A 20,229-nucleotide genomic window follows, 5' to 3' on the forward strand; every position below is an offset into this window, starting at 1 on the left:
CGAGTTTTTAAACATGCAATGTGCAAATTGTGATAAACGGAGCCCTAAAAAGTCATTAAAAATTCTGCAACAGTCTTTATTTAGAGAAACAAAACATATTAAACATGTCAAATGCGGTCAAAAAGTGCTGAGAGCATTAACTGAAGTCTAAGGGGGGTTAGATGTCCAGTTAGATGAAGCTCTGATCTGCGTCTATTAAAATCTACCCAGAAGTCATGATGACGTGTAAAAGAAGAAAAAAAAAAAAAGAGGCTTTCTATCCCTCATGATAGGTGAGTGTTGGCACACAGCGGTAGCTCACGATGTTCGTCCAAATCCGAGCAGATGGGAAACATCTTTCATGTAGAAAACTGGAACATATTTGTGTTGCAGGCACTGAAATGTTTTGAACCAATCCTCTTTTGTCTCTTTCATATTAGGTGTGGAAACTTGATGCTGGGGTAAACTCAGTTAGGGAAATAAAGGCTGCGTTTTTACAAGGAGAAGCCCTTAAAGTTGTTTTGTTTTGATATGTGACAGGAATGATGGAAAATGACTGATTTGTCCTGAAGACCAGGAGCCTGGTTGTTTCCTCTAATGATTAGAATATTAAAGGTTAACAAATATAAACTATAATAGTGGATCAGGACGACTCCTTTTGAGGAAAGGCTAAAGACAAATTGGCTTGTGGGAAATATGATTGGGCCATTTTCAGGCAGAAATGTGAAGAAATGTTTAAAGTGAACAGATAATGATGAACTGGGCTCTGACTTTCCCATAAAGATGACTGTGTTTGTGTTGTTATCTAAAGTGTACATTGTAAAGCACCAATGTGAACACAGTGAATCCTAATATCACTGCTTACTCGCTCACACCACCACTTATTACACTAGTCTTTTTTTTTTAATTCTTATTTATACTTATTCTTGTTTTTACATCTTTAACTGTTTACCTGCTGCAATTTCCTCAGCTGTCTTATCTAATCTGATCTCATCATAAAAATATCCACAAATATGGATATTGAGTTGAAAAAGGTATTTAGGAGAAAAAGTAAGACGTGGATGCGGACATAGAAATGACAGCTGGGTATTTTTGGAAAAGAAAAGCCAATTTAATACATTAAGATATTTTTTTTACAAATATTTTAGACCTTTTTCAGAGACTTTACTATCGCTATGGTAACAAACATGTCTAAACCAATCAGCTTCAATGTTGTTTTGGTGTGTTGTATGTGAATGAGTTAGGGAAGACGAAATGAGAGGAATTGACTAAAGACAGGTGACTGTTTTTAATTTATTGTGTCTATTATCATAACTTATCATGTAGAATAATATTCACCAAGGCCGAGGTCATGTGCTGGTTTGTTGTCTGTTTTCCTGTTCGTAACACAACTGTATAGATGAACAGCTGTATTGTTGTGTGTTATGGATGGGTTTTGACTGTGTTTTCGGGAATCAGAAAAATGCCATGTTTGAGTTTTAGGGTGATCTGGACTTTTCATTTCATCTTTTTTTATCATCACACAGGCGTGCTTTCAAAAGTTGATACTTATGCCCTTTCTTCAATGGAGCATCATAATTTACAGAAATGTATGGACTGTTTGTTTTTGTCATGTTTTGTTGTTACTAAGTGTAAAACTTCTATTTTATTTATTATGTTTTTTCCTTCCTTTTTATCACTTTTTTTTTTCAAACTTCTCCAAGTTCAATTATTAAACTGGAGAACTAATCACTGAACTTCACAAAACAAAGTTGTTTTGTTAAGTTTACAAGGTGAACTTGAATTCATTGTGTCTTCGGTTGTAGTTGGTGCTTTCCACACAGTGTTGAGGTATAAACCATCGTTCAGACTGGAAGTTTTTACATGTCAATAGTTTAACTTTGTTGTCTGGTTTCTTCTTTTGTTTCGTTTGTAGTCGATTCAAAATGACTGAAAGATTAAGCGAGCATGTACATCTCACAGGATGAAGCCTCTCTGTGGGTGATGAAAGACTGATGAGTGCTCAGGCTGTTTGTGCAGTCACTATAAAATGGGATTCAGCCATGGTTTGTCCATTACACTGATGCTTTAAACACTACTTGCTTTTTGTCTTTTAATTATGTGGACAAACACAAAGTTACTATCACTATCCAGATGTCCATTTCTGTTCCCCATTTGTATTTAGATGATGTAAATGAGAAAGGTTAAAACTATTTATAAAAGATGGGCGGAGACTCTGGGAAGCTACAATGAAAACAAGGACATAATGTACCGAATTTTGCATTGTTTTTGAAAAACTTAAAAAATAAAACTACATGGCTCATGAGGCAGACATAGCCAAGGTCCAGGACAAAAATAACTGATATATTTAGTTTGTTTAGACCTTGGAGAATGGGAATAATATCAGTTTGCATATGTTTGATGAAAAAGGTCAAATTTGAAGAGGTCTAACTGACTCCCTTCTGGAGCCCCTAGTGGATGAGAGGGGAACTGCTGTTTTCTGCACTTCCACCAAGGCTTCACTTTTTCCCTCCGGAGGTCGCTGCTTGGATAAAACCTGGTTTGTTGACTTCATTCGAGGCTTTAAGTGTGACTCTCCAGATGCTTCTCATGTGAGAAAAAAACCCCAGCTTTATTTGAAAATAACCAGGCAGCCCAAACATCCATCATATGACAATATCTGACACTTTTTTGTCTTTTGAAGATCATTTTGTATTTAATTTCCTGAATCAAACCAGCATACTGAGGCTGGCTGGTCTGTGCATGAAGTCACATATAATGACTGACTACTAGAGTCTGTCGGATAAAATCTGTACGAAGTCCTGTCTGTTTAAAGCGTTCATTGCATTATTTTTAAAACATGCTTTTGAATCAGGTCATTTATGAAAGCAAAGCTTTACCCAGATACGCTGCGGGCAATCTTAGCTGATTCATTACATCAGAAATTCATCAAACTAACACAGATTAATCGTCTCAACAAGACTTATAAACATTTATCTGTAAAAACCAAACTGGCCGGTCTGGTCTGCCTTCAAAAAGTCATTACCAGCAAGTTTCTTTGGAGCGTTGACACCAGTACCTGTGAGGTGTGCATCTAAAAGCAACATGTGTTAGGAAGGAGAGCGAGCCACAGTGGAGAGTACTCACTCTGTGTTTCCGGTGATTTCCTCTTGTATTTGCCTGGACTGAAGGATGCCCTCTCTTTTCTGAAAGACATAAAAGAATGACTCGGTTCACGATGTGCAGCGGAATAATGATTACGGGGGAAAAAGAAAAAAAGAGATGAGACTGATAAAAAGATAAAAACTCAATGGTGAAAGTCACCAGTGAATGGTCACATTAAGCCTTAAAAAAAAAAGAAGGTAATACATGTTAAAACCAAAGATCCACTGACCATCTACTGAACTTTTAGGAGTTTGAAAAGTTGCACCCACCTGGACGACCACCACCTGAATGGAAACATGGTCAGGCAATCTGATTGGTGCTCTGAAGTGCTGCGACAGCGCCACCAGCAGGTGCAGGATGGCGACGATGCTCTTAGCGTGAACCGCTGATGCCAGAAAGCACAAAAAAGAAACACTATTTTAAACATCTTTATTTAAAATCTGGCTCTGTGTTTACTTTGTTCTATAGCAGCACTGACCATTAGGAGCATGTTCAAAAACACAAACACGGCGTGAAAATGTGTTAAGCCGCCTGCTCTCCTTTAACACAAAGGTCAATGTGGATGAAATCTGCTTTAAAACATTGCTGAGAGCTGAAGTTTCATCAGTGCATCTTTTAACTCTGCTGTTTCTGGACTGAATCCCAACCACTGGGATGGCAGCGTGCGGCATACGCAGCAAAAATACTTTATTTCAAACATCTTCACCTTTACATTTCCTTTGCTTAACGTGTCTGAAAAGGAGAAGGCAGATGTGTTTACTTGTATGTCGCCACCACTTTTCTTTTACACACAATTTGATCCTAAACCTTATATTATGTAACCGTTTTCCTCGTGTCAAAACAGACCATTTTTTTCCTGACATGCTGCATTTTTACATTTCTGACCTCTCAAGCAGATTAATCATCTTATTCTTGTCATCTTGTGATCTTGGTTTAAATAAATAAATAAAGCAACAGTTTGGTGAGAAGCTAAAAGGACGACAGGCTGTTTCCTGGTCTTAAAGGTAGAGTATGTAAGATTTTCAATATTTTCAAAATAAATTAATAAAATAACTACAATCGTAATTAGAAAGTTTTTTGAACATGTAGGTTCCAGTCTGTCCATATTTGATGCGTTATTAAATTACAAGTTTAATTAATGACAAATGACCAAAAGCACTTTTTAATTTTTTTTACTGGTAGGCAAACATTTAAGAAGGGTCTTTGTCATTAATTAAACTTGTAATTTAATAACACATCAAATATGGACAGACTGGAACCTCCATGTTTAAAAATGCTATCTAATTATGATTGTAGTTATTTTTTTTAGTTAATTTATTTTGAAAATATTGAAAATCTTTCATACTCCACCTTTAAACAGGTCGATGGCGACTGCAGCGGATGCAGGATCTCCAGTTTTACAAACACAGTACATAAAACATACACACAAACACATGCCAAAACCTGCTGGTGGTGTATAAACCACAGAATGACGTAACACACGGTGTGTATTTGGAAGTTGTGCAGGAGCATGTTGGCTGTAAAGTCCAGAAGTTCTGGTTGCTTCGAGGCATTCGGTGTAAACAACAGTTTATACCCCGGGTTATTTTGTGCATTTTTACACAAACTTTCCAGAATCCAGCCCTGCTGCTGACATGCACAGGAGAGGAGCAGCACTGGGGTTGGGATTAGGAGTGTACATGTCCTGCAGAAACCAGTGCAAACGTCACAAGAACAAGCAGCTTTTAAATGTAACACTGGCTGCAGATCAGAAACCTTCACAAAACTGGAGAAGAAGAATTTAATTTAAGAGACAATTAAAGGAGGGTTTCAAACAAAGCTATGCTAGCCTCAGCTGGGGCATTTTCACTCACACAAACATGCTGAACATATTTCATTTCAGTTCACTTTTCTGTCCCAGAAGAGCAGTTTATGTGCAGCAGGAATACGTATGACAGGGCAGGTAATCAGTAAAGTTCTGCAAACGTTATGAGTGAACGACATCTGCATACAAGATTTATTCATTTTAATGTAAAACTAAAGAAACTCAGAAGGTACTATCTGCACCCAGCAAGTCAATCTCTTTTATTTTTCAATTTAATAAAAATAACAACATGACATTGAGACACCAAAACTCAGCAAAAATATTTCTGATATTTTCTAAACTTTTAAGGAATTTACAATTAAAAGTTTTACATGGCCCTTCAACAGGAAACACAAACAAAATGCCAAAAGTTGCCTTGAAATGAAAAAATAAAAACAAGAATTTGAGCTTCAGCCTGTGTGTAAATAAAATAAATAAATAACTAAAAATGCCTGCGCCATGTGTTGAGCCATTAACAGCCTGTTCAGTGAGCTGTACAGAGTCAAACATTGTTAGTCGGGCAAACAAACAGGATTTACAAAACAAGCTGGATCAATTAAAAGTCTAATGCTTCTGAGTGTAGCCTGCAGCAAATGAGCATCACAAAGACAGAGAAAGCTAAGAGCCACCATGAAACCTCAGATCCTCGCCGCTGATGAGGATCCGAACGGGTCATGTTGGGAATGAGGGGATTTCTACAGCATCTGCATGAAGGGAAGAAAGTCAGGACAAACAAAAGTGGATTGATTTAGAGAAAAAGCTCCTCCAATAAAAGGACAGCTAAATCAATTACATTCTGGGTTATTGACTGTGCTCTTTAACATTTTTTTTTGGACATCTCCCAGTAATAGCTTTTCAAGGGCGCAGCTTCTATCACAGGAACAGTTAAGAATGTCAGATTATTTGGTTTGAAAGAAACTCATTTGATATGGCCTTTCTGTGGTGGGCTACTCTCCCTAAATCAATTTAGTTTCTCTGTGTGCATCATTTATTTTCATACTTTCCTCATAACAGTAAATCAGCTCTTCATTTCTTCTCTCTTATGTCTGTAAATGTATGTAGCTGTTTTTAAACATGCTTATCCATCAAGCTGCACCAAACAGGAAGCTTGTAAATCCAAAAAGATGCAGTCAATAGAGCCATCTTTAGAGAATAGAAAAACAGGAAGTGCTGCAACAGATGGCTCCTACAATGCAATGAAGTCAATCTTGGACAACAATACGACATGCAAAGGACACAGTGCATGTTGACCCAGGTGCTTGAAAGATGTTACTGGCAAGGCAGTCTGGAAAAACTGGACATAGGGGAGCTTGTGCAGCGTTCAAAGCCAAGTGATGCTAAAAATAATTATAATTACTTATGTTCTTTCAAACTAAATTGGATTTGGGAGTGATCCAGTTCACGTTTTCAACTGTATCTTATATGCAATTCCTGATTTTGTATGTTTAATTATTATCTCTTCATGAAATGGTTGCATTTTCCTTCACAGCAGCAAACTGCAAAATATATTAAATCAATCATGCATGTTCTCGACATTTAAAACAGCTCCACAATCCAAAAGAGACATACTCTTTGTCCACATTATCATTAAAATTGTTTTTTATTTAATATATTTAAATATCTACATCTTGCCAACATATATCTAAACTAGGCAGATCAAATCTATTTATATGCACTACCCACGTAATGTTTGGGATATTCAGCTATTTACATGATGTCAGAATAAACCTGAGATGCACAATATTTTTTCACAGGGTAACTTAATTCTTGCAAAAAAAAAAAAAAAAAAAGGGCCATTGGTTTTTTTTGTTGTTGTTTTTTAAGTAATTCAAGCATTTGTGGGTTAATTTGACTTTCTTTAAACATCTAAATACACACGCAACTCAATGCAACTTTTCTGTGTTTAAGTATATACTGCATAACATGCCGTTCTCTAACAAGGTGATTAAACATAAAAGAATCTAAAGCAAAACAAGTTTCTGAGCCATGAATCGACCAGTTTAACCTTCTGGTTCAATGACAGATCGTATTGAACTATTTTCCTCATCATATTGTTCAGATTTGACATCACCTGACTAAGATTACACCAAAGACATCATAAATTACTGAGACCTCGATATTTTATGTTGTTATATACGGTTGTTAGCACACTGTTGTTAGCTTTTGCTGCTATAGTCATCCATTCATTCATTAACCTAACCGCTTACTCCGATGAAGGGTCGTGGGGAACTGGAGCCTATCCCAGCAGTCTTTGGGCAAAAGGCAGGGCATACACTATGAGAACCATAAAAAATGATACCCCTGCAGCTTTAACACCCAGTGCTTTGAAAGGCTCATTCTGGATCACATCACCTCTGTCCTACCCTCCTGCACTAGACCACAGAGGATGCCATATCCACTGCACTTCACTGGAACATGTAGAAAACAAGAAGCTCTGCTCCAGATGCTGTTTGTCATCGCGGCCTTTAACGCCATCATCCTGCAGCACCTGCTTAGTAGCCTTAGAACGTACGTGGAGGGAACAGCAACTCCGATGTCAGCTCACTGAGCACAGATTCTTCACAGCGGGGTTTTCTGAGTCCCTCCTCCTCGCTCTCATCAGCCACAACTGTTGTGCAAAGTTCATCACAAAACACATCACCAAGGATGCAGATGACACAACTGAGGTGGGTCTCATTTGAGATGATGAATGGAGGAGATGAAGAACCTTGTAATGGTCCTGCAAAAAAACAACTTGATCCTGGATATTGAAATTAAAAAAAAAAAAAAAAGGAAGAAACAGCCGATACACACCTCGGTTTTACACCAAGAGCACTGCTGTAGAAATAGTGCAGCCACCAGATCTCTGAGAGTGCATGTGGATAACAAGCTCATATGGTCTCTGCACACCTCTTCCATCACCAAGCAGGCTCATCAACACTTGATCTTCCTGCAGATGCTGAAGAGAGCCCATCTCAGCACATCAGTCCTCATCACTTTTTACAAAGAAGCCACAGAAAGTGTGCTGACCAGCAGTTGGTCTGTGTGGAACGAGAGCGGCAGTGCAGCTGACTGGAAGGCACTGGAGAGAGTGGTGAGGGCTGTTGAAAGGTTCATCGGGGTGTCACTGCCTCCTGTAAGGCACTTGGCGGGACAACGCTTTCTCTAAAGGGGATTGAGGGTTTCCAGGGACCCCACTCAGCCTGCCTGTGGACAGTTTTCCCTCCCATCCTCATGCTAGAGTCTGAAATGCAAAACTACAAGGCTCGGGAACAGTTTCTTTGCCACCACCATCCATCTTTTCACAGAAGTCTAGAAATATGGGACGCACACACTCTACTGATCTTCACAACTGCTATTACCTCTGAAAAATTGTGCAATAACTGCTTTTTTTCCCCTTGTTTTACACTTTTTCCATTCACTGCACTACCGTGCTTTTTTTTTTAAAAACAACTTTATTTCAGCTGTGTTTTTTTTTTTTTTTAATCTCAGGTGTTTTTAAATGTCTGATGTTATTGTTGACCCTGCATTGGAACTTTTTCTGCAGTGCATCTCTAATGTAATTTGCTTGAATGAAACAAAAGTGACCTGATCTGATTAAGGAGTTAGTTTTATTACATGATTAGACTTTGAGGTAGCATGAACCTTTCAGATTTTTCTGTAAATTTTACCCAAACCTTAAATATCGCGAACATTTTATGAGCAATATAAAATATCTATCTGCATTTCCTCCTTTGATGATTTTATTATTTTATAAGCAAGTGAAGGACCAGATTACGGTCAGGCTAGGTCAGTATCCGGACAAGACAAAGCTGTGATGTTGCAACACACAAGAAAGGTGGTTTCACAGTCTTGCTGAAAAAGGCAACATCTGGATGAGAGCCCTGTGGAAACCTGCGTACCAACTTCCAGCTAAGTCTGGGTACTTCCTGCCGTCAACCCAAGCTTTCTGCAATCAAAACGTTCAGAAATGGAGGCCACCATTAGGGGGCGATACACAGCACTAAGACTCAATCTGCCAGTTATGTTGTATTTTACTGCATTGCTATAAACCAGTGTTTCTTAATCCTGGTCCTCAGGGCCCACTGCCCTGCATTTTTTTTTAGTTCCTACCAACTCCAGCACACCTGATGCAGATTAACTTAACTGCTTCCATAAAAACCCTGAAAAGGAGCCACTGATTTGAGTCAGGTGTGTAAAAGTAGGGTTACCTATTACATGTGCAGGGAAGTGGGCCCCGAGGACCAGGGTTAAGAAACGCTGCTGTGAACAACAGTTTACCAGCCCATTGCCAACTGTTAGGCATTAGTGTTTGTCACTGTGCAACGGGGAGGAACAACTACAGAAATGCTGGCAGTTGCACAGAATGTCCGAGAGGCGCTCTTCAACACTATCCACCATCGTGTTCAACTCCAATCTCATGTTAATGCTCTTGTTCGCATGAGTGCCTCCAGCGTTCAAGTCAAAATTGTACCTCACGCACGACACTTTACCTCAACACATGCAGCCTGTGTGCCAACCAAACGGCAACCTCTGGTGGTTAAAAGTGAAGCCTATGCAGAAGTGCATAAAACTGCAGTTCCCCCTTCATCCACTAGGTGCTGCAAAACCGAGCAAATCCCCATCGACTCCCGTGTTAAAAAGACCAACTTCCCAGCAGAAATAAACATGTTTACAGCCCCGTTCAAAAATCCATTTTAGGTTTATCGGTCAGGTTTACCTTCATGACAACTGTGGGGGGAGTGAATTTTTTCTAACTCGCCCGTTTAAAAGTCATTTAATCTTGAAATTTGGCATATTTAGGGGCGTGTCCTTTCGATTGACAGGTACCAATCTTCGGCTTCAAGTCAGAAGAACGTAGAACAACCACGGTTAGCAACGTGACTTAGCTTTAGCCCGCTTACCTTTGTTAGCTGGTTAGCTCCTGTTATCTCCGAGTTAGCTCGGTTAGCTTTTAGCTACAGAAAGCTCGCAGTTCGCTCGATGTCAAGATGCTCACAGCCTCCCTCTCAGCTCCACCTCTTTGCCCATATTTGTATTTTCCAGGCAAGATGACACGCATGCCTCTGCCAAGATGGCGATGGTAGGAACCGCCCACCGAGCTTCAATTCAGCTCTTCAGAAACCTATGGGTGACGTCATGGAGGCTCCATCCATTTATATACAGTCTATGGTGCCAACTGCATGCTGAGAAGGCGTGAAAGTCATGATAGGTAAGCGGGCGCGTTGCCAGCAGCAAGTATATCCCAGGCCTTAGAGCAGGATGGACTAATAAATGGAAACAGAAGGTGAGAGAAGGGAACTCTGTAGATGACTACGCATCTGACATTACGAGAGTAACGCCTCTACCTGGTCTGTTTAAGTTTGAAGTAATCAGTGTTTATCTTGTGTACATTGTCCTCTGGGAAATCAGTCTTTAATATTTACATATATATAGATTTTCAAATGCACAATTATTTTACAATTCAATCTTGATCAGTCTCATTCCTTTCCTGAACTAGAGCTGTTAACCCTTCACGTCTTTACTTCCAAGGGGCTTTGCTGGTACTCCCAGAATCTGAAACTTTTGGCCTGGTGCAATTGATGTAAAAAGTACAAGATTATTCCAGGAGCTTGAGTTATAATTTACATTACTCACTGTGTGAGATAAAGGAAGGTGAACATGGAGAGCCCTCTTGACACACTCAGCTACATTAGCCTAGTTCTCAGGCTGACAGCTTACACCCCAATAAGAACATTCAATCATAAATTCCTGAACAGGCTCGTCATACTGAAAAGAAACAACGACGGGACGACCTTGATCCTTTAATACAGAATCAAGTATGAAGAGCAGATCTCGTTCAGACCTTTCACAAGGCATGCGATTGTGGAAACTTTTATCTTTGAAAGAGAAGTATTTTAAAAAGTAGATGGAAATAATGTGTGGCAGGCGATCCATTTTATACTGGAGTTGTTGGAAATCTGTTTTTTATACTTTCCAACACAGTGAAAACTGGTTAAACCTACACTGTTTTTCAGTTTATTTCCAGTACATTTCATGTAAACACAGCTCTGGCGGCGGCTGGGCGATGTCTAGATGGAGAGATCTCTATCATGTTTTTGGAATCATACTGCAAAACATGGACAAAAAGCATTGAGGATGGTTGTCTCAGGGAGCCATGCAAATGGCTGCTGCGCTCCTGCTTTCTGTCCAACTGGTTTAGCTCTCACAGACAACCCAGGCAGTGGAATACGTCACATTTACGCATTCATTCAAGTACAAAGTCTGTAAGCTTTACCTCCCTGTGTTGTTTAATTGGTGTTGCTGCAGCAATGGATTTTCCCAAAAGGCCTCGATTCTCATTTTCTCTCTACAAACCTCAGAAGAGTCTCACATTTGAGGCCAGATGGTTCATCTCTACTGCTCCAGTGTACACAGACAGCATTCATGGACTTCACACACTTCAACGACACAATACAACAATGGTCTCCACTGTGTTGCGAGTATTGTCTTCTCGAAGCTAATCAACTTGACACAGCTTGGAGAACAATACAGCAGTTCAGGGCCTAAACTGAAAGCTCCCAATGAGCTTGTTATTTCCAGCAAGCAGTAATCATGTTTTTAAAAATGTGAATTAACCAAAAACTTTTTCCTTACAGTCAACATTCCAGCGGATATTCCTGGTTGAGAGTTTGAGCGAGTCGTTGATTCGCTCTAAAACGGTCTGCAGCTTCTGTTTCTGGGCAATCTCCGACTGGGTCACCTCAGCCACGTTGAGCTTCTCTCCCTCCAGCTTTTCTGGAACACAGGCGAATGTAAAGACACACAAATAAGTTTACAATCACCTTGAAACAGCTCCTAACTTCTGCTGAGACAAAGTAAAAGCTAATTTTCATTTGTTATGAATGATGTCAAAGAGATATCATGACTCGTGAGTTTTATTTGACCATCCGAACTAAAGACAAACTATGATCCTCATGGGCCCCACCGGGAAGTCATCACAAAGCTGCTAAAAGCACATCAGCCTTTTTGATTGAAATCAGAGTCTGTTTGCTCAGAAAGTCCACTTCGTTTGGGGAAGTGTGAATGCACAAAACAAATTCTGATTCGGATCAAAGAAGCGGACTCAGTCCACCTTAAAAACCAGGTCTCAGTCTGTTTCAAACCAACCAAATACAGGAAGTGGACTACAAAACAAAGTGCATTTTGGATTCAGAGCGCAATCTTTACCAACACCGCGGGTAAACACAATGAAAACTTACATGTGTGGGATAATAGACGGCTCTGGATGGGAGAAATAACTCATTGGGAAAAAAAAAAAAAAAAAAAAAAAAGCTCTGATAGAATTGATCAACCAGCCAACTATGATCTGATGTAGCTCCATATATTTTTGGCCTCTGATGGTGAGTGAAACACATTTTTTTAAAAGGTCCGATTTGTTTGAGAAGTGCAGCGTGAGTGCAATCTCAGTCCGGAATAAAGTTGCATTTTTTGCTTTGATGCGGAGGATTTATTTTGAAAAAACAGATGAACAATATTTGCCCCCATTTGTTAAAGTGAAACAACGTCACAGTGCAGCCAAATGTCTGTGAACTCAGCCTCTCACCAAATAGTTTCTGCAGAACTTGTCCATCATACAGATCTTCAGCCAGATCCTTTACAATGATCCTCTCCCCCACCAGAACATCATTTATCCAGTCGATCAGCACCTACACAGCAAAATAAAAGAAGACCAGTTGTTCATTCAGCCTAACCATCTGATTTCCAAAACTGAGACTGCTCTGTCTGATGCAGGCAAGATGGCTTTTTCTCATAAATACTTCCTAAAGCACCGCCTCAAAGGTTAAAGTTAATGCAAATCTGACACGTTGCATGCAAGAGTTAAAAGTTGGGTAAAAAGAAATGGAAACCTTCATGAGTTCCTGCAGTTTACGGTCGCTTTTGGAGTTGGGGTCCACCATGGTGCGCACCTCATTCTCCTCTGGTAGGTAAAGACAAGTTCAAATCACAGAGTCATTAAAAAAAGAAAAAAAAAACCCAAACAAACTACTGCAAATTTATAATAAAGTCACAGCACCAGTCAAACGTTTGGCACTTTTCTGTTAAATCTAATGGGAAACATGGATGGGGGATAAAAATGAAAAAAAAGAAAGAAAAAGGATATAAAGACTATTATAAGTAGATGGATATTTATGTAATATTTTGTAGATATGGGTGTAACTATATGTATGTCTGTAGTATATCTGTGTGGATGTGTGTATATGAATAGATGTATATGGAAATGTGTGTGTATGTGTATGTATGTGAATGTAAATCTGTATAGTAAATTGAATAAGTATGTTGTAACGACAGAATGTAAAACTAGATGAGTAGAAAGGGGTGGAAATACCAAATAAGTGTACACTTCTTCCCACTCCTTTTCTTTCACAAATTTATTTAATTATTGAATTGATGAGGAATTATTATTATTATTGTTATTATTATTAATAATATTATTTTCTTCCTTAGTATGTATATGTATACATATGTGTGCATGTGTACATATGTATGCATAGGTATGTAAATATATTTTCTTTTCTTATTTTCTTTCATTTGTTTGCAATAAATATAATAAACTAAAAAATAAGTAACAAACTGTACCCAAACTTTTGCCTGGCGCTGTGCATAATGACATAACATTTTACTGAAGAAATAGCAATGACAATATCTCGTTACAATCTGTGGATTGTTATGTCAGAATAGTATCTGCACATTTAAGCACCCAGGAATGCAGCTAGTTACCTAGCATGGTGTCCTCGGGATCCAACTCATAGTGTGAAGGACTGAGAGGAAGGTTGATGGCGTTGATCCCTTCCTCCTGAAGTTCAGACACTACAAGAAACAGGTTATATAAATGTATCTGGTTAATTCAAAACACATATCATACATGTAGGGACACAGCTGATCAAGAATGTGCAAAACGTGCACACACCATCGCTATTAATAGCTTTGTTACCGTCGACATATTGCACAAGAAGACCAAGACCTTTCTATTGTACAAAAAAGACAAATTATAGTTAAGTTGCTTTCAAATGAAACAGCTGATATTTTGTTATCAGCAGTGCCAAAAAATACAAGAAGTAATTTTTACAGATTAGTTTAGATGAAACGTAGCACCTACTCATTAAATTTGCATACACAACCAACCATTATACTCTGAATTAATGTATCAATTATTAATTTAAGTGCAAATTATTTAAATAATTTTGACAATATAGCTGCTGCTAATTCTTTGAACCCAAAAATACAACTTTAAGTGTGATGGTTTGATCAATCAGCTGAGGATCTTTAGATTTTTGGTGTATGTTGCAGAGAAATATCAGAAAAAAATATAATAGAGCATGTTTGAAAACATGGATCTGGATTCATTATCAAAGGAATAAAAAGCAAAGCAAAAGCAACAATCAAATCAGCCAAAACTCAACAATTCAAGTAAAAGTGAGCCAAAAACAAGGCTGTATGACGTCCCCACCAATCAATGGGATCATGCCTGCATTAAGGCCACATCAGCTAATAGAAAGTCTCTAAATGTTCCCTTGGTTCCACAAACAACCATTAGCAGCCTCCACTGAGAGCCATTTGACGTCAGACATGCAGAGTTGTGCAGCTTCCTGCTTCTCAGTGGGCTTTAGAGAAACCCAGCGTGTCCTTTTTTCCCCTCGGTGTGTCAGATACCTGAGGAGGTTGCCGATCTGTGAACGCTGTGTGTGACCGCTAGAAGCATGAAGTGAACATCCGGCGCATTTCTCTGCCTCCACTGGAAAGACATCCTCCTAATCAACGCCATCCACAAGTGTTTGCATGTGCAGCATTTGTCCACATGAGCACACATCACATCACATGGAGATACATGAGAATATTCCCGCAGAGTGACGCATACCTCACCCTCTTTATTGCTGCAAATTACCACCTTCTTCATAAAACCACCACACTGTGCATGGGTGATACAATATCCATCTCTTTGTTGCATAAGTAAAACCATTACCATTGTTTGGTATTGATGTTATTATGTGCAGGAAAAAGCATTCAACAACTCTCCTGCCCACCAAAGTAACATCATTCCTACATTTGCTTATGACACAACAGTGGTAGGGCTAATTTCTGGAGCAACAAGTCTGCCAACAGTAATTTTTGACACCATGTTTGTTGTCTGAAAAGGACATCAGATCTCCGAGGTGAACTCTGAACTCTCCCCTGCCCTCTGCTGGCCTCACTAGCTAACAACACACCAACATAAAGAACACATGGAAGTATGGAAGCAGGGATATTTAAAACAAATGTACCTATTTTCTTGTGTAAGGAAGCATAAATAGGTCTTTAGCATCAACAGGGGGTTTGTGGAGAGGGTCTCAGACTTCTGCCTCTTAGGAATGAAAACCTGACCTGGAGAACATTGCTGAGCTTCAGAAGAAGGCCCAAAAGAAACCATTTCTTGATGTTTTTCAGGCACCGTTGCACAGTGCTCTCACCTACTGTCTTTGTGGATGGTTCTCCAGCTGCACAGTAGAAAAAACAAAGACCCTCATGGAGTCCTACAGGTTGTTCAGCAGACGACTGGCTCCCCTCTCTGTTCACTTGCAGGGCTCTCAATGTCCTGAACACATTGAGACGATTCTCCGAGACTCATTACACTCTGGATGTGAACTGTTTCAATGTCAGCCTTCAGGTAGACGTTTCAGATCCAAAAAAGTTGATTCAGAGACAACTGGAATTTTTTTGCTTTACAATTTTAAAATCGATTAAACAAATAAATAGATAAAAACAATCCATTATAAAAATTTTTGTCATTTTTATAGTTTTTATTTATCTTTTTACTTGTCTTCTTTTGCATTATAGCAGCAGAATGATGGTCTGGCTACTGTGTTGTTTTTTTCTTCATTAAAATTAGTAGCAATGATGAGCAAAAAAAAAAGTTTTATACATTTTTTTTAATTTACAAAAATCAACAATATCAAAGAATTGTAAGAATCACAATTCAAATCGAATCAGCACCCAAAAAAAATCAGAATTGAATCGAATCAGGACAAAAGCATACTGTCACAGCCCTATTATTCATGTCTTCTCAAATGTAAACCAGCTTCAGCTGCTGACTGGTGTAGTTTAAGAAAATATGATGAAAAGTGAAAAGAAAAGAAGATGAATACATGAACAAAACCCTCTTGTTTGGGTAGAAATTCACAGATTCACATGGTGTTTTAGTTGCAGTACAAAAATACCGTAGCAATTAGCAGTCTACTACTGCAAGCATCCCAGGTAGAGCCAGCCAGCTGGGTGGGTTGGGTGTTAAAGGAAGCATGGTGGGATGATCCTTATTTTGAATGGGAGATGAGCACAGTACGAACTTAAATCACCAGCCGTTGTCTTATGCTGGTCTGCGAGTGTTGAAAAATGAATTTCCCAACCCCTTTTAAACAGTTATGTGTGCTGTGCAGATTTCATTTGAGACTAAAAGGATTAAAAGCAGAGTGTCCCCAGCAGAACACATCACTCCTCCCCTGTGGACCATCATGAAACGAGGGAACATATCCATCCTCTTGGCTAAATGAGGCTAACAATAAAAAGCCTATGTATCCTGTGCAATGCTACACAGGGAACGATTACGAGCTGATATGATGTCCTACCTGGAGGGCAGAGCGCTCCACAGCCCATGTCTGTCTGTCTGTCTCCGTCCCCCAGTCTCAAGCATCCTCTCCAGGCTAGCAGCACCACCTTCCTCCCCTGCAGCTCATCGTCCACAGGCTAAGCTCTCAAAAAGCCTCTAATTTACCTTCTTAAACACCCTAGGTTTTTTTTTTTTTTTAAATCAGCTGTGTCTACAGAAAAGATATGGAATTATGCATTACCAATCTATATTTAAGTAATCTATGTTCTGTTTGCACTTCATTCACAGTACACACAGTTCCTATCCGTCTGTTTGCAATGCACAGCCGGCACTCACCGCTCAAAAAAACCTCCTGACCCTCTCTCTTTTCATACAATCTCATCTCCATCTTATAGCTTTTCTCCTCTTTCTCATCCTCCACCTCCCCTCTAACCGTTTCTTCTTTTCACCCGGTCATTACAGCCGTCCCTCTCTTCTCTTCGGCACACGCAGCCACTGCCATAAACGTCGGACGCACTTAAATTTATTCAATGACACAAGAGCGACCAGCCCACGTTTTCCATTAAATCAATGTAACACTATGCAGACATCCTACACACCATTCTGTTCAGATATACACAAGCGTGTGTTTCGGTGCAACGAGCTTGAATATAATGTGATTGCATGCATGTCTTGTGGTAAAAGGCCAAATAAAAACGGGGCTCAGCTGTGCGACAGTATCCTGACGGATATAAAGTAATCATCCGACTGAAAGGGACCTTTCTCATTCCATGATAAAACCTGGCCTTCAGCAGTGGAAGTCATCTGAATCCTGCCGTATTTCCAAAGCAAGCCTGCATTAATAAAACCAAACTGAGGCTTTTGAAATATTCTTATTTATGGGATATTCCTCTTATGTTATGGTCCAACACAGCAAGGTTTATGAACTATTAAAGATGAAGGTGAAGCAAACTGGATGTCCATGAGTATAACAGTCGGTCGCAATAAACTTTGAATGTTGGCTCCAACTCTGAACCTTTCTGATGCTGCAATGAAAGAAAAACTGTACACATTACTTTAGTACTCAATGCAGCAGTGGTGGACCAGATGAACCAAGCCTCCAGACTGAAGGAATTCTGGGTAATCCTCCTAGTGTTTGCAATGACAGTGACTCCATCAACATCATAAAACTGAAATTTAGGTAATAAAACTGAAGTTATATTTGAATTTCCCCTCAGGGACGAATAAAGGACCTTTGATATGATTTGTTTCAGTACAATCTGTTGGTTTTCTTTGTCTGACAGCTTAACAAACTGATATGTGATAATTAACCCCTTCATGCTTTTCTTGTCTACGTGATTTTTTTAAAAAAAATGTTAAATTAACGTAGAAGCTCCGGCATTTTGAACTGTTTCTTTAAGTCAGACAATCAAGATACCTCGGACATGCTGTGGAGCAGGACATCAATCATATCACCAGACGGTTCAATCTGGCCCATAAGAAGATGATGTGAAAAATTATTAGAGGATTTCAACAGCATTTCTTCTAATCAAAGTTACTGTAATTCCTAATATTTCCACAGGAGTTTGTATTTTTTTTTTGTTTAAATATAAATAATTTCCAAGACAGAGGTATAACTTGTTATATCTTTATATGTCTCTTATTTAACATTTTTCACTTTAGGCTGTATGATGAGGGGCGTCCGTTCAGATGGTCCCGATTACCACACAGATGTGGAAATGTACACATACAAACATTTATTTTAAAAAAAACCTCTAGATCTTCAAAAGCTATTCCAAACATAATGCCACATGCTGTATTTTGAAGTTCCCGATATCTTTGATTACATGTTTTACCATTTTATAGAGTCACTGTCATCTGTAAGTGGTAATGCATGTGTAACCAGTAAACTGAGACTAAATATTAGATTTACTATTCTCAAGAAATTTTAAGTTGCTCATAATAATGTTCTCCGAAAAAGTAGTTTATTAAATGTAAATATCTTAAAGTACATGTCACTGCACTAAAACAAAAGGGAAAACAATTATTTTTGCTTTGCATAAATGGTATTATTTCAGTCCACTTGCAATCAAATTGTGTTGTGTGTTTTCCCACAAGTTTGACATCTCTGCTCTCCAGTAAAAGTCCCTGATCCTATTTTAGAAAAACTATACCAACCTGTAAAACTCTAACAGAAATTCTCAAACCATTGTCTGGAAAAATCATGCAAAAATATCATTACACGAGAAATAAGGCCCAACTCAGATATCCATAAACTTAAATGTTCAAGAATTACAACGTAAATAATAACAATGTTTCAAATATGATCAAAACCCAATAAAAAAAAGTGGATAATGCTGTGCTCATACACATGCTAAGTACACAGAACTATTCAGGAACTAAAACTGATCAACTTCCAATAAAAGATGCATGGATATAAAATCTGTAAAAAGAAATAAGAGATGGAAAAAAAAAACTGTTCATTTAACTAGTTTTTCCAATTCACTCAGGTTAAAATGCAATGAAATAAAGACACTTGTGTGCATTTTTTAAACGTGTACAAGTCATGAAAACAGTCCCTGCTGTGTGAACAGTGAGTGAAAGGTGCAGGGAGGGTGCTGGTGCTGTTTGACCCAGCCTCCTGCTGCAGGATGACGGGCCTGTGTTTACTCATTCCTCGCTTATTACAGTAATGCTGGATTTTTACCTTACATGGATATAGACACAGCCTGCGGCTGTGAAAACACACACTGTACTTTAACATACTTTTTAACCTTAACTCAAAGTCAGAAACCGCTAAATATGCTGGCGAAATGTCTCCAAGTGCGTCGTTTGGGCAAGTTTGCGGACATTTAAACTGCGAGACTTTCCGTTTTAAATGGTGAAAAAGTGTTTATAACTCAATGTAATCCATTAAAAAAATGAACATAAAACGAGCCGACTGACTTGTAGGTCAGTGTTTGCTGTTTACCTTCTTTTGCTTTTTTCCTTCTTGCCAAAGTTCCACCAAGTTTTCCCAGGAAAGAGTCATCTTTCTTTCTGGAGGACGGGGATTTGGGCGTCGGGGATTTGGGAGAGGACGGGGACTTCTGAGGCGAGGAAGCCATCGTCGCGAGGGCGGATTAATCCGGTACAGCTGACACTAAACTCTCCGAGTTGACCAGGAAATTTAAGTTGGTTGCGAGGTTTAGTTTTAAAATAAAACATTAATTGGGGGGCCAAAAAAAAAAAAAAATCACCGTCCACTCCCTAAAGCGGAAACGGAATTCCAGACATTTTCTCCAGAGGTTGGTTGGAGTGCTAGGCCCCTCCTCTGGAGGAGGGCTGGAGCGGGCGGGAGGGGAAGCACTGACCGCGGGAACAGAGTGGGACCTCCACGGCTCAGCAGCTGCTGGGTGGGTGGGTGGGTGGGGGGGTGACCAAGAGGGCAAGAAAACACTTCTTAATGTTCATTTACTAGTGAAAAAGTTACTTTACTGATTAGTTAGCCTCTTAGATTTGACTTATGGGTGTAATTATATAGGAAAATGAAGAGATAAAATCCCCAAACATAAAAACCTTGATTAGTGACGATATGCTTTTGTCCCGATTCGATTTGATTTAGATATTTTGGGTGCCGATTCGATCTAAATTGCGATTCTCACAATTATTCTATTTTGCTCATTTTTGTAGATTAAAAACAAAA

At 39.0% G+C, this 20,229-nt stretch overlaps 1 protein-coding gene across 1 annotated transcript in view; it reads right to left on the minus strand.

Moving 5' to 3' along the window:
• parvaa (parvin, alpha a) overlaps nt 1-19,794 on the minus strand; it is a 36,896-nt gene extending 17,102 nt beyond the window's left edge. The window contains exons 1-7 of the mRNA XM_079249156.1: nt 19,516-19,794; nt 13,706-13,795; nt 12,835-12,905; nt 12,531-12,633; nt 11,582-11,722; nt 3,393-3,508; nt 3,106-3,164 (exon numbers count right to left, since the gene is read on the minus strand). Of these exons, the coding sequence (XP_079105282.1) occupies nt 3,106-3,164; nt 3,393-3,508; nt 11,582-11,722; nt 12,531-12,633; nt 12,835-12,905; nt 13,706-13,795; nt 19,516-19,651 (716 nt within the window). The 5' untranslated portion in view covers nt 19,652-19,794. The remainder of the gene's footprint in view (nt 1-3,105; nt 3,165-3,392; nt 3,509-11,581; nt 11,723-12,530; nt 12,634-12,834; nt 12,906-13,705; nt 13,796-19,515) is intronic.
• Between the last annotated feature and the right edge of the window lie 435 nt (nt 19,795-20,229).

This window comes from Telmatherina bonti (genome assembly GCF_933228915.1).
Source record: "Telmatherina bonti genome assembly, chromosome: 2".
Lineage (NCBI taxonomy): Eukaryota > Metazoa > Chordata > Actinopteri > Atheriniformes > Telmatherinidae > Telmatherina > Telmatherina bonti.